This window comes from Diaporthe citri, assembly GCF_014595645.1.
Source record: "Diaporthe citri strain NFHF-8-4 chromosome Unknown scaffold_9, whole genome shotgun sequence".
Lineage (NCBI taxonomy): Eukaryota > Fungi > Ascomycota > Sordariomycetes > Diaporthales > Diaporthaceae > Diaporthe > Diaporthe citri.
In genome coordinates, this window is record NW_025064854.1 from 546,313 (window position 1) to 562,006 (window position 15,694).

A 15,694-nucleotide genomic window follows, 5' to 3' on the forward strand; every position below is an offset into this window, starting at 1 on the left:
CTCCTCACGAGAAAGAACACTTGCCCACGTCTCCCTCCGTGTCTGAGCCTAGTCTTCCGCAACGGGACAAGCAGGTTTGTTAGAGTTTGCCCCAACGGCGACCGACTAACTGACCAGCACCGGGGTTGCGGGTAGATGCGCAGGGCAGAAGCAAGCCCGGCCCAGGCCGGTCTAGACCTTCTCGCCTTCGTTCTTTTCTCGCCATCAGCATTGCGAAGGCCGAACGCAGGTGGCAAAGAGGCCTCAATACCGTGGGAAGACATTCGTTGTGACCAAGGACCTGCATTGCAAGCGTTCAAGGGCTGCTCACTTACAAAATCTTGTGCAATCTGGCCCACTTACAAGGTCACATAGCCAAGCAGCTTGCTGCATACGCAGAAGCAACCAGACAGCCAGACTACACCTGCATGTGGGCTCGGTACTTGTCTGCACACTTACCCCCACACGCCCCAGTCGTTGCTCATTGGCCTCCAGAAGTCTTAGGCTGGACCCCAATCTACTTCGTTCTTTTAGTTCTGCCTCGGTAAATTAACGTTGACATGCACGTCGGCTCTCACTTGTTCACGAAGGTGGGAGGAGCGGTGGGAAATATATCGAGCCTTACCAGGATACATCAAATTCTCTGTCTTCTCTTTGTAAGTAGCTGGTATTGCCCAGCTTACACGCTCCCTCTTCGCAATTCGTGGGACTGCTTCAGCTGACGGCCCCAGCCCTAGGGCCTCCTCTCTACTTGACCGGGAAATCCGAGGTAGCTAGCTTCCTATACGATTGCCCCCAGCCTATTCTTCTGGCTCCCTTGGGCCTTGCATGTGACATCTACACCGTTCTCATCTTCTAAATCAAAATGGACACAGCCGTATCAACAGGCTGCAACACGTCGTACGGCAGCTCCTTGTTGTCCAGAGCCTCACTGATCTTGGAGAACACACCCGGAATGACGTTGCCCACGTTGTCCTTCGTGTCGCCTAGCTCGATCAGATCATCCACCAGCGCCTTCGCCGCACCTTGGATGTGCGTCTCGCCGCTGCCGGTCCCGGGGGCACTCAGGTGGTACAGGGAGACGGCGTAGTTGAGGATGTTCTGGTCCTCCGCGACGCGGAAGTTCAGCAGGTGAACCAGGTGCGACGCGAGAAGCCACTCCTGGGGGCGGTTGATCGGCAGCGAGTTCATGAGGTCCTTTTCCTTGAAGCCCTTGAGCTGTTGCAGGGAGGTCGGCAGTGGCGCGCAGACTGCGGGTGCCCGGTTGACGACGAAGGACTGGTAGTACTCCTGAAGGTAGTTGACAGCCGTGTGCAGGGGCGAGGCGATATCTGTGGCGTATTAGCCTGACTGCTCGAAACCAAGGTGGTGTCTTTGGGTGAACGAATTCCCAGCAGCGAGGGAACCCATATTATACGTACGGACACACATGGTGACACAGTCAACGAGCTGATCGACAGTCTCTATGACTGGCCAACTCTTCATCTGGCCTCCATCGTCGCTGCGCATCTCGTCGCACCAGCGCTTGATGCCAGCATCCCCGGCCACCTTCTCGTCCATGTCGAAGCCCTGGCCCCCGTTGGCGAGGAAACTAGCAACGAACTTGCGCAGAACCTGCCACATCAACAGCACCTGCTTACCGTAGGCGTAGTTGTGGAACTTGACGTTGTTTTGGTCCAGGAGGTCCTTCACCGGGAAGCCGCGCCGCTCGAGGTCAGCTGGGACATAGTTGGCCTGCCAGTCGAAGTTGTGATAGGCCTTCTGGATGAAGCTGTACGTCTGAGACCCTGACAAGCCCACGATTGGTATGATGACGCTTGGTACGAGGGTCGCGCGGGCGGCGGCGTTCAATGAGAGCGTCTTGAGCCAGTGTGGCTGGAGGCATCGGTAAACGAGGTGGTTCGTTGCAAATGCCCGCTTGCTGGCGACCTGGTTCACATCAGCATGGTGTTCGCAAATCATTGAATCATGAAAGCGTATTGAGAGCAGTAAAAGAACTTGTGAGATTGGAAAGCCTCTCGTATAAGAGCAGCCGCTCTTGAGGCCAAGGAGCGCGGGATTATTTCCAAAGCCACTTACGATGGTGGCCTCCTCAACGAGGTGGCAATTTGTCAAATGGACGGTGAGCTCGTGTTGCAGCCAGTCCGAGCTCTGAGCAACTGACTTCGCGTATCGCCACGGCCAGTCGTTTGCCTGGTCTGTCTGCTCATCCGGGCTCTTGCGTGTGTTGAAGATAGTGACGGACTTCTCGATAGATCCCTTGAAGTCGACCACAATTGCGAGAGGGTGCAGCTTGCCCGAATCTGTAAGATGGAACAGCGTCACTGAGGAGGAGGCATAGCGAGGTTTGTCCTTTGGGGTGTTATCGGCCTTGAACTCTGCATTTGCGGACACGCCTAGGACAGAACGGTAGTATCCGCAGTCTTGGACGTACAGCGACGAGGTCTTGCTGGCGCTGTCGAGAAGTGCGACATGCTCAGTCAGCTTTTGGCTGGTCGCGGCTTCGGTGAAACCTTGGACCCATGCGGCGCTCGCGACCTGGATGGTGACTGGATTGGTTCCTGTGAACTGCTGTTGGGCAAAGATCTCATCAGTATACCATTTGTGGATCTTGAGATCGCCAATGTTGGGCTCGCTGAGGATGTTCTTCTTCTCGGCCCTGAGCGTGGCGTTGCGCTTGTCAATGTCGGCCATCGTGGCGCCTTGGTCAGGATAGCTGTACGTGAAGTCCTTGATCGAGTCTGGAACCACGGAGAGCAGCACGAATCCCGTATCCTGTTGAGTTTCAGTTAGCTACAGCTCAAAGAGAAATTTGATTCAGTGGAAGGTGCTGTGTTAATTGTGCTCTACTGAATGCCTGGACTCCGACTGTCTTGGTTGCTTCAATCAGATAGCCTCACCAGGTCGAAAAAGTTATGGAGGTAGTCCATTCAGCAGAGCACCAAGAAATGCATTTTTAATACAATACCAATTTCAGGAAGTAGACATAGAAAATATAGCTCACAAGGAGACGCATAGCGTCAAAGATCTTGTAGATGGGCACCTCATCGGTCGACGGGATCAGGTCCAGATGGGGTGGATAGCGGTCGGCCTTTGTGCCATCCTTGGGAGACCAGTTATAGATGCTCACGGCATCCTCACGGTTCGTTCCTTGCGGAATGGATGGCTCAATGCCAGTGACATCAAAATAAGAGTGGAATCTCCGAATTGTCAGTCTCAGACCGGAATCAGGAGCTTGACGTTGTTCTGCACTCACCTGTCTTCGATGCTCTTGAAGACCTGGGTCAAGGCCTTGGATGTTCCTGAGAAGGTGCCCGTTGAGAGTTTGCTCTCCGGGGTGGTGTTGGGGACGACGAGACCCTGTGCAGCTTTCACAGCCTCTGGAGATAACTTCCGCGGAATGAGCTTGTGCTTGCTGAGCTCCTGCGCGATCAGACCTTGGTCCCAAGAGCGGAGAAGAAGTTTTCCTCGATCCATAGAAGACATTATTGTGGTTGCCACTTGGGAGTGGGAAGACGTAGGGTGAGTAATTACTTTCTGAATTTGTTTTAAGATGGAAAGTATTCTCGATGAGAGCTGCGTGTTGTGCAAGCAAAGAGAAAGGAAACACCACCTCATATATATACTGCTTGCTTTGCTAGCTGCACGGTACATATCATGGCGGTCTACATTACTACGGTGAAGAGCCTTGTCTCACGAATGGAATTATACAGCGTATAGATCACATGTGACCTAAACGACGGTCCGATAGCTTGCATTTGAGCTGTTCTCGCTTATCAAATTGAGGCCTTATGGCACAGGGTTAGTAAAAGCCACCGAGATGTGGCTTCCAATAAGACAAGACTCGATACTAATTGCCGAGCTCCAGAACAAAGTAGGGTGTAATTTGTGTCATCATGAAGAGGTTGCATGGCTTGCCAGGAGAAGTATGTTTCAGTGCACACCGTTCTTCTCAGTCTTGGCGGAGGCTTCGTTTCGAAGCGGCGTTCCCGCTGCTTATACTCCCGACGTGTAGCAATATGTGCGTTGTCAATTCTTGCCTGTTTTGGTGAGCTGAAGTCATCTTCTCTTGTGCTCAGTAAGCCATCGTGGTCGTACTCCCAAGGCTTGGGCGGGGCTTTGCCGACCCTATCAGCGGCCCGCTGTCTGATGCGTCTGAGTGGTTGCTAGTTGGAATGTGGTTGCACAGCGGAAACAGAGCACGTAGACGACTGGCCCCGTTACCGCGGTGAGTGCCATGCATTGCCCACAGTTGAGAGATGCAAACATCAGTGAGCTATTCTGATGTTGATCTGCTCGACGTAGGCACACAAGATGCAGCCAACCTAGAATCGCCAGCTGAGTTTCAACAGTCTCACCCCTGAATCCCCCAAGAAACGCAGATTGGCACGCAGTCATGCTAAATCACTCTTGATGGCTTTTGAGTAGCAAATTTTGCATCAAATCTGGTCATCTTGACTATCGTGAGAAGGCCAGATGGTGAAATACATCCGTGTTCCCTCTATCATGTGAATACATGCAAATCAATATCCTCATGAGAAGTTATTCAGTTTAACACGGAAGAGAGAGTGAATAGCAACGTATACTCGGATTTGTGAATCGTTGGAGCATTTATCATCTGTCTGCTTTTGTCAGGATAATGGGCTGAACCCCTCTTTTATCTCTGTCAAATCTTCACACATGCTTGGCTCCACTGCAGTACTCTTTTACTAGAGCCAAACGCATTGTAATATTTGGCCGCCATAGTATCATCTATCATAGCTCACTACCACGGCCAAAATGTCGGCACTTCCTCATTCATCACCACTGAGCGGTGCACACGGAGCCAAGGGCCCGGAGACGGATTTTGCAACAGGGAAAGTCTCTCTGTTGGCAAGTACGACCCTCGCTATTAGGAGGCTACTTTAGTTATTCCCTACGGGGCACGTAGCCTCTCAGAACTTAGATAGAATAACACTAATACACAATTGCTTCCCATATAATTATCATATGTATAAGAAACCTATTAATACTAATTAGTAGTTATAAGCACTATAGATTAACAAGGTAAAAAAAGCAACCCCATGAGGATTTCCTTAACTTGAAAATTATATCCTCTTTATTAGTAAGCGTTATATAGCAATAATTGCTTCTTTAAGCCTCCTTGCATTATTAAACTCCCTAAGCAAATATTGCAAAGATTAAATAAATTAAGTGGCATTCCCTGCAATATTTATATGCATATTCATCGCCATCTGGGAGATACGCATCTATAATGCATAAAATTCTATTAAAAATAAACTTATTATAAACTTATCTTTAATTCCTCTTTAAAACTTAGCAGAACTTAATAAAGCTCCGTTTTATTAATAAATAAAGCTTGCAATTATTATAATTACTAGAGTTAATATAATATTATGTTATAAGCAAGCGCAAGTTATATATTATACTTTTAATTAATATGGAAGGACTTAATAATGGGAGAAAGCCCTAGCTTCCAAGGCTTAAAGGAGCCGATAATTTCTTCTTCTTAATAACTATAACTTGTTTTTTATTAAATTATTATTATTAACTTGCTCCTAAATATTATCTATTTTATTAACATTTCTTTGTTTTATTAATCTCATTTCTTACAATATTTGCTATAAAAATCTGTAAGAATGGTTAATAACGTTAAGGAGCTATTGGCTTTTATTAAAGGGTATATGGTTAATAAAATGCTTGCTTAAACTCTGATTAATTTGGCCTATTATGGATATATTAACCTAAAATTGTAGTTTATAGCCCTTATATAGGGAGCATTAATAAAATATTTAATTACTTACTTAACAAGTACTTTAGCAAGCTATATATAATAAAATCTTTATAATAATGATCTTTTCATTACTTATTGCGAGGATTATATAATGTAAATATAGGCAATATTTAAAGCATTACTAAATTCTTATTAATAATGCTTAAAAGTTTTTCTTTAAATGCAAGGTATTTATATAAAATGCAATAATTAACTTATAATATTATAATTAATTACCATAGCTTAAGTTAAGGAAAGATTAAAATAAATTAATAATAAGCTTTGCAATACCTTATTAGCCCTAGAATTAAGCATAAATAAATATTATATATAATTTTAAAGATAGCAATTATAAGTATAGCCTTTATAAGAATTATAAGTAAGCTTTAAATAATAATAATTGCTAAAAGGGTAATTTCTAGGATAATATTTACCGCCGCTATTAACTTTAAGTGCATAATTATAAAACTTAAACTTAATAATATAATTCATTAAAAACTAATATAGCTAATAAGGCTTATTATTATTAACGGAAAAATGGAAATAAAGCTTATATTAAAAATATATATTATACTTAGCATAACCTTAAGCTGCCTTAAAAATATCTTTGCTAAATAAAAAGTATAACTTATATAAAACTCTTTCCTTATAATATATTTTTAATAAATGCTTAAATTTAATAAAATTAATATAGTTTATAAAAACCTTTAATAACTTTTATAAGTATATTAAGGATTTATATAACTTGCTAAATAATAAGATAAAGATATTTTTTAATATTTATTATTATATTAAAATTTAGCTAAGTTAATTTTATATAGTTTTTTTTTAAATGCTTAAAGATTAAGCTAAGGCTTATTATCTTTATTTTATAAATTAAATTAATATATTTATAATAACGTATTTTAAAATTAAAATATATTTTAATATAAATCTTAATTATTAATATTATTATATAAATTAAATAATAATAATATTTATAAAGATAAGAATATAAAATTTAAATAAAGACTTATATAAGGTTTTATATTTAATATTTAATAAGCTATAACTTTATTAATGGGTATTAAGCTAAAATTATGCTAAGAAGGATAACTTAAGAATAATAATAATTAAAGCTTATAAAGAAGTTCCTAAGCTAAAAATAGCTTTTTTTAAGCTAGCTTAATTATATAAAGAATTATTTTTAAATTTAAGATTTGCAATAAAAATATAACTTAGTTATATAATTATAATTTATATTATAAATAAAGTCTTAAATTAATATTATATTAATTATAAGTATAATAATTAAAAGCTAAAAAAAGGATAATAATTATAGTTTTAAGCGTTTTAAGAAAATTAAAGATTTAGCTAATTAAATTTAAGCTATTTAAGCTTTAAGTAATTAAGATCTTATGACATTAATTATAAAGCTTAAAGTAATAATGCTTACAAAAAAGGAGGAGGAGAATAATTCTAAAAGAAAAGATATTATATTTATAAAAAGGAAGGATGCTAATTAACTAAACATTTAACTAATAAATAATATTTAATAAAAAGAAGCTACTTAATATAATATAAATATAAAGATTATAATAATAACTTTAATACTTTTTTAAATAAGTTTAAAGAATATAAGATAAATAATAAAAATAAATTTTATAAATATAAAAATAAATAGGATTAAGATAATAATTATAATAATAATACTTATATTATAAAGGTAGGACTTAATAAAAAGGTTTATTATATAAATATTAATTTCCTGGCTAATAAAGTATTTATACACTAAATTATAAAAAACAATGTTTTTTAAATAAAGATAATTATTATAATTAGTTAATTCATCTTAAAAAATAAATATAATTAAACTTATTTTTAAGAAATCCTATTAAATATAAGAGCATTATTAGTATTTATAGCTAAATATAAGCAATTTCTTACATTATAATAAAAAAACTTAAAGTATTAAATTAATATAATTGCTATAAGAAAAGCTAAAGTTAAATTTAGTAATAAAATAATTATTAATTTACTTAGCATAATGAAAATTTCCACCTTAATTAATTATATTAACTTTTATATTATTTAAGTATAAACCTTATTCCTACTTTACTTAATAAATATGGATAGACTTTAAGTATATTATAATAATATTATAAATAAAATAATTTCCTTTAATAGTGTAATTATTATATTAATACTTAAAAAATAAGGTTACCCATGGTTTTTCTTAAATTAAACTATTAATACTATATATTTCCTTTTAAAGATAAAAATAAGGAAACTTTACCATTGTTTTAAATATTTATTAATAGATTAATTATGTTAAATACTTAAAAAAGCCGGTAATTTAAATATTAATAAATAAGTAATAATAAAGATTAAGAAAATATATTATTATTATTAAATAAATAAATTTGCACTTAGGCGTTTTAAGTTTATGTTATATAATAATTATAAATTTAATTATGAAATTTTAATTAATATAATATATTTAAGTAAATGTTTAGTTCTTTATATTATGAATTAAGTTATTGCTTTTTAAGGAGTGAAATTTTTAAAATTTATATTTATAAAGATTGTATAGTAAATACTATAAATACTTTAAATTAATATATATTAAGGATTACTAAATATTATTAAATATAATGCAAAAATAAACTTTATATTTTTAAAATTTCATTTAAAAGTATAAATGATGGGAATTAAATATAAATAGGTTTTTATAAAGGCATATTAGTTTATTAAGAAAGTTAAGAAATATTATTAAGCTTTTAAATAAGTATATAAAATCTTATATATTAAATTGCATAATAATATAAATAATAATGTTATTTTGCAAATGGTTATAAAAGTTATTAATAATATTATTAAATTAAATAAATTGGTCCTTATGCTTTTGGTTTTTGGCGCCTATTTATAAGTATTGCATAAGTTATTATTATTATTATTAATATAAAAGTAAGTAAAAGTTATTTTAAAGGTTATAAAGATGTTATAAAAAACTATAGTTAAACGGTAAGTATAAGATGTATTAAATATTAAGGTTGGACTTATTTTTAATATAGAATATTTATTATAATGTAAAGTTTATATATAGAGAGAGAAAGAGGGATGGAAGGGTTTATATAAGGTTATTGCTATGGATGGCTATAATATAACCTTGGATATGCTAAATGAAGCCATAATATTTAGGTTAATAATTATTTAATTATACTATTAAGATAATAATAAAGAAATGCAATTCTTATAAATAAAAGACCTAGTTATGAAACCTTAAATGCAATTTATTATATAATTATTATTATTAAAGATAAAAAACTATATTATTATATTATATATTTTAAAGAAAGAAAATAAAAACTATAACTTAGTAATTAAATTAAAATAAGATGGAGTTATTATAATATTGGGCTTATTATTTAAAGAGTTTAATAAAAATGAAAATTAATAATCTTATTGCTAAAGGTATTTTTTAAATTAAGAAATAATTAGCAAAGTAATATGGTAAATATTATTTTTTTAAGTTTTGCATAGTATAAGAAGTGAAAGGTAAAATCATGAAATTATATAAAAAATCTTAATTTATTATTTAAGGTTATAATAATAATAAAAAGGGATTAATCTTAATGCAAAGCTTAATTATTTAAAGAATAAGTTAATAAATAATCTTTATATTTGCTTTCTTATTAATTTAAGAAAAAGGCATAATTTTTATACTTTAAGATATTACCTAAGTTTACTTTTAAGTAAAGTTGGAATTATATAAAATAATTCTTATAAAGCTATTAAAGGAATTAAAGAATAAATACCTTTTAAGTATAATTATTTATATTATTTAACCCTTATATGGCATAGCAAAATTTAATATTTATTAATTTAATATATATTAAAAATATTACTAATAAAAGCTTAAGATGGATTGCTTTATATATAATTCTTGCTTAATAATTATAAAGCCTGCATAACTTTTTAGGATAATAGGCATATAAATGGATAATATATTAATTCTATTTATATTAAAATTCTAAGATAAGGAGAAAATTAAAATAAAGGCTATAAAATTGCAAGGAAAATTAAAATAAAAGCTAATGCCTAAAAACTCAATGGATTATAATAAGGCTTATATAATTATAAATATTATTAGCTTAATTATTACTTAATAAAAAGGATAGGCTAATAAACTTACCCTTATTAATGTAATAATTAAAAATGCTTTTTAGAAATATCTTAAATAAAGAGCTTATAAAGTATATATAGCTTTAATTTGCTAATTAAAAGCCTTATATAATCTTTTAATAGCTATATAGGTATAAAACCCAGAGGTAAGAGATTATAAAAGCTTAAATATATAATTATTATAATAAATAAATAACGTTATATAAGGAATTAAATATATATCCCTTAATCTTAAAATAGCAAAACTTTTTATATTTATAAATAAATTATTTATAAATAACTAGGACTTAATATTTTAACTTAAATATATTGTTATTCTTGTAAATAAGACTTATAAGGAAATTAAGGGATTTATAATAATAGGTAATATTTTCCATTAATTGTTAATAAAGTATAAATGTGTTATTTAAAGCATGTTAATAAGTAAAATTTATGGTATAATAAATAAAGTGGATATTAAAATCTTTTTAGCTATAATAATTAAAATAGTTATAAAATGATTTTTATTGCTAAATATACCTTTAATTATTTATATAAACTTATATAGCCTATATAAATGCCTTATAAAGCTAAAAATAATAAAGGAAAAGCGCCTTATAATTAATATTATATTATTATAAAAGTTATATAAAATAAGAGAAATTGCTAAAGTAAAGTAAATAAATAAGAAAGATAACCTTATTAATATAATAATAAAATTAACTTTAAACACTATATTATAAAAGCTTATTAATAATAATAAGCTTTGTATATGGGTAAATAAATTGGTTAAGAGACTTAAAATAGCTCCTTCTTGCTAAGAAAGAAGCAACTTACCGCTAGCACCTTTTTCTTTTAACCTTACCACTATTAATTATAAAACCTTATACTTTTTAAACTTAAAACCTTTAATATAAACTTTAATCTTTTATACTTTAATTAATATCTTTTTAATACCTTATTATATATAAGGATAACCTTATAATTATTAATATTATTAATAATTATTATTTTAAAGTTAACTTTATTATTATTATTACCTTTTACTATTATTTATTAATGATAATATTAAAACTAACCTTTATTAAATTTATTTATAACTTATTAACTTTTCTTATAACTAAAGAATAAATTAATAATTATTATATAATAATTGCAGAGTTTTATATTATAAATATTTATTTTAATTGCTAAATTCCTATAAAATCTTTTCCTTCTTATTATAATGGAAAATATTAATGATAACTTATAAAAGTTGTTTAATACTTTTATTAATATACCTTATAAAAATAATAATAGCAAGCAGAATTATTTAATGAATATTGTATTTACTACCTACGTTAAAGATATAATTAGTATAATTATTATTATAATTGCTATTAATATAATTAACATTAAAGGTAGCCTTGCTGCAACCCTTAACTAAAATTAGGATTCCCTTGTAAATATTGCAATTATAACCTTAATTAATAAAATAAATATTATAATTGCATTCCTATTAAGCAATAAAATAAAGATTGGAATTATTATTAAGGCTATAAAAAGGGCTAGAATTACCTTAATTAATAAGGATAAAGATAAGCTTATTAGTCTTACTAGCTTTTATAGCAAGGTTGTTGCTAATAACGCTTATTTAATGAATGTTAATAAGGATGTTAATAATAACGACTTTTGTTTAGTTGCTTATTTAATGAATGTTAATGAAGATATTAATAATAATAACTCTTATTTGCTTAATATTAATAGCAATTTAATTATTATTAATGATAAAAACAATTAAAACTAGGCTAATAAAACCTTAATAAAGATTATAAAGATTGCCTTTAAATTTACTTTTATGCTAGGCATTAGAAAAAGTAAGTTGCTTATTAAGATAAACTCCTAAGGAATTATTAAAATTAATAAGTTAAAGGTTATAACTATAGCTTAAGCTAAAATACTTTTTTTAAATAATGCTATTATAATAGCTATTATTTAAATTATTAATAACTTTTAATATTAAAATAAGTAAATATCTTTTAATAATATAATTAAAAAGCTATATATTTATATTAAAAGCATTAAAACTCTTAATATAAGATTATGTAATATTTTTAATAATAAGAACTATTAAGGTAATTATTATTTTAAATGCTAAATTATTATAATTTTCATAATAAATAACTTAATAAAAGTTTTAATTTTAAGTGTTTTTTATATATATTAAATTAGAAAGATTTAGCTATTAAAGGATTGAATTGCTATGTTAACTTAGCTTTAAAACTTTTTGCATTGAATTATTAATAAGTATATGCAAGGCCTATATATAAAGGGACTTATTAAGAAATATATATTACTGCTTAAGTAATTTAAATAAAAGATAATTATTAAGGAAATTAAAAAGAATAATAAAAAGCAAAAAAAGGAGATAATAAATAAATAGGCTGCTTATAATGCTTAGTTTTAAGAAAATAAAAAGTAGCTAAAGGAAATTAATTTAAAGCAATATTAAGTATATTTTAATAATGAAAGTAAAGATAAAGATAATGATATTTATATTATAAAAGTGCGTGATAAAAATGGATGTAAGCTAAAGGATTTAGTATTAGCTTTATAGGTATTAACTTCCTTTGCAAAGAAGAAATTTAGGATTAAGGTCCTTGCGTAAAAGTTAATAATCTCTATAAAGAAGCGACCCTAAAAGCTAAGTATTAAGGATGATAGGTATGATGTTTAAGGAATGGTATAATAATAATGGTTGTAAGTTTAAAGGGTGATGTAATGGCAAAGGTTATAAGTTTAAGGAATGATATAATAATAAGGGTTGCTAAGACTTGCTTTAAAACTTATAAGTTATAATTTTAAGCCTTTTTAGCAATGCTTTCTTATGATAAAGGTTATATATATATAATATATAATGAATTATGATTTTAGGCTAATTATAATAAGGATTGTATACATTTATTAAAAGAAGAGAAAACTTTAAGTATTAATAAGTATAACCCTTGCTATTAGGAGGCTACTTTAGTTATCCCTTACGGAGCACGTAGCCTCTCAGAACTTAGACAGAACAACACCAATATACGATTGCTTCCCATACGATTATCATACGTACGAGAGACCTACCAACACTCTCGCCCCAGTTCCCGTCATTGACCTGCCCTACCGATGGGAGAGTGGGCAACTGGTTCCAGGAACCTCGCCCATCGAATGTCCTCGCTGCAAGTGGAACGGTGACCCCCAGAAGTTGTTTCATGGTAGATACTCTCTGCTCACTGGCAAAGATTGCACGCTGGGGCCCTTCGAGTGCGCAAGATGAGAGTTTCTCCGGTGCATACTTTTCAAAAGAGCTGAAATAGAGGGCAGAACAGTCACAGACACAAGTCAAATCTGTGATTCAGACCTGAATGCGCCGGTTGAGTTTGACGGACTGGATGCTATCTGGCAGTCTATCTTCATTTCTTCTGATATTCCAAAATCAGATATTGACCGCTACGGCATGATCAGGCGGTTTAAGTCGAGCAATGAAAAGCTATGTGGTACATCATTGCAGTGGGCACAGAGGCGTATTGCAGAATGTGCGAGGTCACACGAGCTCTGCCAGTCACAGAGCGACGACTGTTTCCTGCCCACTAGGCTGATCAACCTTCAGCCTGGCTGGGAAGGTTTGGACGTACGACTTGATGACATCCATTCTGTGCGGTTGGGGTCATTATACACCACTCTGAGCTATAGCTGGGGTGATTACAGACCTGCCTGCATCACAACTGGCGAAACTCTTGCCCAGAACAAAGAGAGAATACCGTGGGACAAAATGCCACTCACGTTCCAGGATGCAGCGGCTTTCACTCTGAGTCTCGGCATACAGTATCTTTGGATTGATAGCATCTGCATCATTCAAGGAGGCGAAGAAGACTGGCAACGCGAAGCGGGAAGAATGTACGCTGTTTACAAGAACTCGTACCTGACATTAGCGGCTCTTTCTGGGCACGACAGCATCTATGGACTCCGCAACATGTCCGTAGAGAAAGACTCGGTACTTTTCGCTGAGTTACGCATCGATCAGACCAATTACCCCCTATACTAGTACGTGCGACGGAATCATTATCTCGATAAAGTGGCTCAAGACAAAATCAGAGGGGGTCTCACTTTCGACGAAATACGTCACCGTTATCCACTGCTCAGCCGGGCCTGGGCTTATCAAGAACGCACCGTATCGCCCCGCGTAATGTTCTTCACCGAGAGCGAGATGATCTTCCAATGCCTGGGCAGAGCTGAGTGCAAGTGTGGCGCCACCCTAGAGTATTCCCAAGGGACCGCCGACAAACTTAGCAAGACAGACATTTTCCTGAAAACCAGAATCCACTCTCCAACGAAAAGCTCTTCTTAAGAGGACGGATCTTAGAGAGCCATGAGCGGACCAATGAGAGCCCTGTCTGGACTCAAATCAAAAATGGAGCATCTCTTGTCTGCTTATTCTGGAGATGACACCCAGGCTGAGATTACCGGCAGAGCCCGCCAGGCCGCAAGGACTTGGAGGGAGGAAGTTGTCTGTGAGTACACGCTTCTGGCGATTTCGATGCCACGAGACAGATTGCCAGCTATTGGGGCTATTGCAGAGCAATTCCAGCGCGTCCGCGTGGGAGAGACCTAGTATCTCGCCGGCCTCTGGTCGGGGTCCCTCCTCGAGGATCTACTCTGGATATCCGCCCCGGAACTCGAGTCTCCGAAAAGCAAGGAGAGGCTGGAAAGACCGTTCTCTCTGCCTACATGGTCATGGGCATCCCTGAATAGCAGTATAAATTACCTCTTGGAAGGGTGGGTCACTGTTCCTAAGGCAGAGGTCCTCGAGGCAAGATGCAGCTACGTGGGGGACAGGGCGTTTGGTGTTCTTCAGAGCAGCAAATTGATCTTGCGTGGCAGGATCCTACATTCTCTGCTTAAGTGGGATGATGTTGATGTCTCTCTCTGCTCCCACAATGGGGATTCATGGACAGGATTCAGCGACTCGGTAAAGGGAGTGATGCGCACCATGTGGATAAATATGGATCAGGACCGGGATGGGGTTCAGAACATTCCTTCACACCAAGAGGTTGATATTCTGGAAATATCGAGATCCAACGATGACTTCTCTTCAATGTCTGAGTGGAACTTTCTTCTCTTACGCCGTGAAGACCCGGATACCTTTGTATATACGCGAGCCGGAAAGGTGACTTTTGTTCTCAATCCAAAGCGGGATGACGGTCAGGTTGAGGATGAGTTGCCTCAAGACGGGTTTGAAAGCATATTTGAAGGTCGGAGTGTATTGACTACTTGTGAAATACGATAGAATGAAAAGAGTGAACCGCCAATCCAGAAGATGGCTTTTAGATATGTAACTTGACCGCTGTATTTGGACCCTCGAGCCAAATCTTCCAGTAGAAATACTGAGAAACTCACTACATGAAACGCCCGTCTCGCGCAGCTATCCGCCTATGAGGAATTCACGAGCACGCTCTTATTTCTTCTGTGTTCTGACAAATCAACCAGACATTTTACACGCTGGACGAGATGCCACAATTTCAGTAGAACCGCGAGGAACTACTTTGGATTCTCGGCAATACCCAATGCGCGAACAATTCTACTGCTATAAATTCCCCGCATCAGAGCTTAACGCACTGCAACGATGCTTCCCTCGCATGAGAGGCACACAATCGAGGAGCGGCCAGGGCAAACCATGGGTTATATGCATGCGCATGTGGTGCCGCACAACCGTGTTTATGAAGTTTGAATTATATAAAATACGCGGTTGATATTATAGTCCGTGCTACAAGGGGGCTA

The 15,694-nt window shown here is 34.5% G+C and overlaps 1 protein-coding gene across 1 annotated transcript; it reads right to left on the bottom strand.

The window, feature by feature from the left end:
- Positions 1-834: 834 nt before the first annotated feature.
- Positions 835-3,465, bottom strand: INS49_015300 (uncharacterized protein; the record flags this gene model as incomplete). Its single annotated transcript, XM_043175982.1, has 5 exons — positions 835-1,310; positions 1,401-1,908; positions 2,059-2,754; positions 2,984-3,179; positions 3,236-3,465. The coding sequence occupies 5 exons, from the start codon at positions 3,463-3,465 to the stop codon at positions 835-837; spliced, it is 2,106 nt and encodes a 701-aa protein (XP_043019437.1).
- Positions 3,466-15,694: the final 12,229 nt, after the last annotated feature.